Below are 6,000 nucleotides of genomic sequence, written 5' to 3' on the forward strand. Positions count from 1 at the left end.
GTAAATTGATGTGTTCCAAAGCTGTAATTGGTAGTGGTAATATGTAAAGTAATAGAGAGTCAGATCATAGAATCCCTACAGTGTGAAAACAGGTCAGTTGGCCCAACAAGTCCACACCGACCCTCGGAAGAGTAACCCATCCAGATCCATTCCCCTACCCTATTACTCAATATTTCCCCTGACTAATGCACCTAACCTACGCAGCCCTGAACATTATGGACAGTTTAGCACGGCCAATTCACCTAACCTGCACATCTTTGGACTGTGGGAGGAAACCGCAGCAAACCCACGCAGACACAGGGAGAATGTGTAAACTCCACACAGACCTGAGGCAGGAATCGAACCCGGATCCCTGGCGCTGTGAGGCAGCAGTGCTAAATGTTAGAAAAAAGCTACTGTCCTGTTGTCATAGGACTTATTATAGTATGTAGATATACTCTGACTTTGGTGTTGTCCAATATAACTATAGATTTGCGTATTTTTGTTTAATTCACTTGTAGGATGTGGGTGTCACTGCTCACCAGCACCTGTTGCAAGTGACATAAAAACCACCACCATTCAGCAAACAATGAGATAAATTAATACTGTATCACAATTACCATTTACCTTGCCATTTACTTTTAGGGAGGTGATAGCCGAGAGTGTTATTGCTATGCCATTAATCCAGAGACCCAGGTAAAGTTCTAGGGGTCGGAGTTCAAATCCCATCATGGCAGATAGAATTTGAAATCAGTAAAAATCTGGAATTACGAGTCTAATGATACTGTGAAATTATTGTTAGATTAGATTACCTACAGTGTGGAAACAGGCCCTTCGGCCCAACAAATCCACACCGACCCGCCGAAGCGCAACCCACCCATACCCCTACACTTACCCCTTCACCTAACACTGAGGGCAATTTAGCATGGCCAATTCACCTGACCTGCACATCTTTGGACTGTGGGAGGAAACCGGAGCACCTGGAGGAAACCCACGCAAACACGGGGAGAATGTGCAAACTCTACACAGTCAGTCCCTGAGGTGGGAATTGAACCCGGGTCTCTGGTGCTGTGAGGCAGCAGTGCTAACCACTGTGCCGCTGTTGATTGTCAGAAAAACCTATCTGGTACACTGTTGCCCTTCGGGGAAGGAAGCTGCTGTCCTTTCTTGGTCTTGCCTCCAGATCCACATCCTTTGAATGAATGAAAACAAAACTAACAAATATACAAGATGGTTGTTTGTGATGTATAGGCCATGTGAATGAATAGTGACATCATACGTCCAATGGCACAATCCATTCCTTAATTTTATGTACTGAAATGCAATTTGCGACATCCAAATTTCCAATTAGCTAAATGTCTAATACAATAGCCACTGGCCACAAAATCATGTATTATAGACTGACTCCAGATCATTTGGAACGGAATAAGCTGTCCCAACAAGCAAAAACCCATTTCAGAATTGACTGTTCCCACAGTGACTACACTGAAAGTAGTTCATTACGTGTAAATCTCCTTGAGACATTTAAAGGTCACAAAATAACATAAGTAGTAGAAGCTGGAGTAAAGCATTCGCTCTCTGCAGTCTGCTCTGTTACTCATTCAATTAATTCACAATTGGTCCTCTACTTCACTGCTCTTATCTCTATACCTTTTTGATTTCCTTTGAGTCCAAGATGCTATCGATTGCAATCTTTAATGTATTCAATGACTGTTCATTCCCAGCCCTCTGGGGTAATGAAATCCCAATATCCACAACCCTCTGAATGAAGAAATTTCCCCTCATCGATCGGAAACTATCAACTATTTTTCCTTCAGACTTTGATCCCCTTGTCTTAGAGCCAGGGCAAACAGCCTCTCAGCGTCTAAACATGAAATATAAACTCACATTTTCTTTCATGCACCATTATTTTAACACTGCTCACAGTCATGAGAGAATCTCCCACTGTAAGAATAATGTCAGTGTTGTCAGCAGCTGCATGTACAAGGCATCAATTGAGAACTTGCACTGAACCTTGGGCTATGAATGGCACAGGAACAACCTTTGCATTTGTTGTTCCTCTAATGGGTGTAGGTTTTTGCTTCAACTGGCTTTTTGTGGAGCTGCTTCTGAGCATAAACTCCTAACTGGAGCATAGGGGCAAAAGAAAATCAATTATTGCACATGTCAGTGTCTGTAATATTTAGTTGGATATAGTGGAAATTAAGTAAGATTTTATTAAGAGGAGTTACAACAGGACTAAGATGATAAAAATACAGAGATTCTGGAGAAAGTCAGCCAGTCTTGCAGTATCTGTGGAGAGAGAAACAGATTTAACATTTTGAATCCAATATACTACTTCAGAACTCCAGTTCAGGAGAAGAGTCATAGAGTCACTCAGCATGGAAATAGACCCTTCAGTCCAACCCATCCATGCTGATCAAGTTTCCCAAACTAAACTAGTCCAGTTTGCCTGTGTTTGGCCCGTATCCCTCTAAACCTTTCCTATTCATATACCTATTCAAATATTGTAACTGTACCTGCATCTGTCACTTCCTGTGGCAGTTCATTCCACATATGCACAATTCTCTGCATGCAACAGTTGTCCCTCAGATCCCAAATAAATCTTTCTCCTCTCACCTTTAAAAATATATCCCTAGTTTTAAACTCCCCAAACCTCGTGAAAGACCTTTTGCTATTCACCTTATCTATGCCCATCATGATTTTATCAACCTGTGTAAGGTCCCATATCAGATTTTAACTCTCTATTTCTCTCTCAACAGATGCTGCCACACCTGCTGAGTTACTTCAACATTCTGTGTTTGATCAGATTTCCACTCTCTGCAGTACTTTATTTTTATTTGAGTTGTACAGTCTTACAGAAAAACGTCATACCGAGCTTTTTAATTTTTAATCTATGCCTTTGTGTTTTGCAGAGTTGCTGAGTCGCAAGGACTGAAACGAGGCTGGTTTACATACACTGACCTGTGTGTAATACTGGAACAGGCACTATGGCAACAGGCATTTTCAGAACTCTACCAGCATGTTGTTAAGGTAGTGTGCAATTACACCCTTATTACTAATTTAATCTTTTATCAAAGGGAAAGAAGCTGTAGCGAAACAAGCCGCACACATTAATTGGCATTTAATAGCAAAGCTTCTGCATAAGACAACTAACTGCAATACAGGCAGTCCTAGAATCATACACTGCAGGTGTGTGATGAAGTCTGAAGACATGCTGTGACCACATTTTTAATTCAGTTGAGTGTATCCTTGGGAAGTGGATGGTGCTGGTGTTACAGTGCTTCATGGAGTCACTCCAACACCATTGTCATTTTGCAGCAGTCTGATAATTACCTGGTAATTTTTCTAGAGCTCAGTGAAAAAATATAATTTGATACAATATCCCAAGTTGTTGCAGTGAGGTTCAAAGTCCCGGCATGCTAGTCCAGGTCCATAGCCACCGCATCACCACTCTGGATGGGTACCCTTCTAGACTAGGCTGGATTGGGACACTTGATCAGATTCAAATATGTGTCCATTATCTTCCTAATATCTTCATCCATGATAAAATATCAAGAAAGAAAGAGGCAGTCCCTTCCAGCAATACCACTGGAAACTGCTGCCATTAAAGCACCTATCTGAATGGGTACCTGGTTTTAAAACAGCTGATTTCCACTTTGTCCAATATGAAAAGGCAAAGGTTACTTGACAGAGAATTCCTATAGTGTTTCACATTTCTTAGTATTGTTAGAGCTGTATTAAGGCAAAGTAGCGGGTATATTACTGGGCTAATAATTAAGGCTAAATCTCTGGGATGCAGGTTCAAAATTCACCATGTTAACTGGTAGAATTTATCACATAATCATAGACCCCATACAGTATGGAAGCAGGCCATTTGACCCATCAAGTTAACGTCGATCCTCTGAAGAGCATCCCACCCTTTACCTTGTCCCTGTAAGCCTGCATTTCCCATGGCTAACCCACCTAGTCTGCACATCATGGGCAATTTAGCACAGCTAATCCACTTAACCTGTGGGAGGAAACCGGAGCACCCGGAGGAATCCCAAGCTGACACGAGGAGAATGTGCAATCTCCACACAGTCACCTGAGGCTGGAATCAAACCTGATTCTATGAGGTAGCAGTGCTAATCACTGAGCTACCTAATGTAGTATAAATTTTTTTTTTAAAAAGAACTGAAAGATAGTATCTGTAATGATAGGCACGAACTGATCATTGATTGTCACAAAAACCCATCTGGTTCATTAATGTCCTTTAGGGAAGGAAATTTGCCATCCTCCTTGGGCCTGACCTACACATGACTGTAGATCCACAGCAATGTGATTTACTCTTCATTGCTCTCTGAAATGGCCTGAGAAGTCACCCATTTCCAGGGCAATTGGAGATGAGCAGCATGCAGAGCTTGCCAGTGGCACCCACATTCCTGAAAGACTTAAAAGCAAATGAGGGTTCCTTTGTCCTGAAGAAGGGCTTGTGCCCGAAACGTCGATTCTCCTGCTTCTTGGATGCTGCCTGACCTGCGCTTTTCCAGCAACACATTTTTCAGCTTTGTCCTGGAGAAGACCTGCACTCCAAACAGATGTTCAAATATCTGAGTTTTGGTCAGAAGAAAAAGATAATGTGTTTCTTTCCACATATTGGGTCAGACCTAACTTTTCAGCTGGTGACTTGTATTGCTGGAAGAATGGCTTTTTTTTTGCCATAGTTCCTAAACCGTCAGTTACAGACTATACAGCACAGAAACAGGCCCTTTGCTGCGACTCGTCCACATCAGCCAGGCATTCCAATCTGACCTAGTCCCATTTGCCAGCATTGACCCATATCCCTCTCAACTTTTGCTTTTCATATACCCGTCCAGATGCCTTTTAATTGTTGTAATTGTACCCTCCTGCACCACTTTCTCTGGCAGCTCGTTCCATACCATGCACCAGCCTCTGTGAAAAAGGTTACCCCTCAAGTCCTTTTTTAAACTTTTCCCTCTCCCCTTAAACAATGCCTTCTGATATCAGACTCCCCGCCCTACAGAAAAGACCGTGGATGTTAACTTTATTCATGCTCCTCTTGATTTTATAAGCCTCTATAAGGTCAATACTCAGCCTTCAACACTTCAGGTAAAAAAGCCCCAGTCTATTCAGCCTCTCCCTAAAGCTCAAACCCTCCAACTCCAATAGCCTCCAATTCTTGTAAATCATTTCTGCACCCTCTCAGGTTTAACAGCACCCTTCTTATCGAAGGCTGACCCGAATTTTACCCATATTTTGAAGGTGGCCTCACCAATGTCCTGTATAGCCACAGCATGACAACCCAACTCCTATACTCAGTGCTCTGACCAATGAAGGCACGCATGCCAAAAGGAACCTTCACTGTCCTGTCTACCTGCGACTCCACTTTCAAGGAACTACGCACCTGGACCCATAGGTTTCTTTGTTTGCCAACATTCCTCAGGCCTCTACTATTAATTGTAAAAGTCCAACTCTGGTTTGCCTTATTAAAATGCAGCACCTCACATTTATCTAAATTAAATCTCCATCTGCTACTCCTCATCCCGTTGGCCCATCTGATCAAGGTCCCGTTATACACTGAGATGATAATCTTCACTGTCCACTACACTTCCTGTTTTGGTGTCATCTTCAAACTTACGAACCATGCCTCCTATGTTCACATCCAATGATTTATATAAATGACAAAAATAAGTGGACCCAGCACTGACCCTTGCGGCACACCGCTGGTCACAGGCCTCCAGTCTGAAAAGCAACCTCTGTCTCCTACCTTCAAGCCAATTTTGTATCTAGCTGGCTAGCTTCTTCTGGATCCCATATGATCTAACCTTACTAACTAGGAGAAAGTGAGGTCTGCAGATGCTGGAGATCAAAGTTGAAACTTTATTGCTGGAACAGCACAGGTCAGGCAGCATCCAGGGAACAGGAGATTCGACGTTTCGGGCACAGGCCCTTCTTCAGGAATGAGCAGAGAGTGTTCAGCAGGAGAAGATAAAAGGTAGGGAGGAGGGACATGGAGGA

At 42.7% G+C, this 6,000-nt stretch overlaps 1 protein-coding gene across 2 annotated transcripts in view; it reads left to right on the forward strand.

The window, feature by feature from the left end:
- The window catches only part of cnppd1 (cyclin Pas1/PHO80 domain containing 1), a 40,736-nt gene that overhangs the window by 22,745 nt on the left and 11,991 nt on the right, over nucleotides 1-6,000 (forward strand). For both annotated transcript variants that reach the window (XM_043694276.1, XM_043694277.1), the window contains one exon: nucleotides 2,895-3,012. In XM_043694276.1, the coding sequence (XP_043550211.1) occupies nucleotides 2,895-3,012 (118 nt within the window). The remainder of the gene's footprint in view (nucleotides 1-2,894; nucleotides 3,013-6,000) is intronic.

The sequence above is a fragment of the Chiloscyllium plagiosum genome, chromosome 7, assembly GCF_004010195.1.
Source record: "Chiloscyllium plagiosum isolate BGI_BamShark_2017 chromosome 7, ASM401019v2, whole genome shotgun sequence".
Lineage (NCBI taxonomy): Eukaryota > Metazoa > Chordata > Chondrichthyes > Orectolobiformes > Hemiscylliidae > Chiloscyllium > Chiloscyllium plagiosum.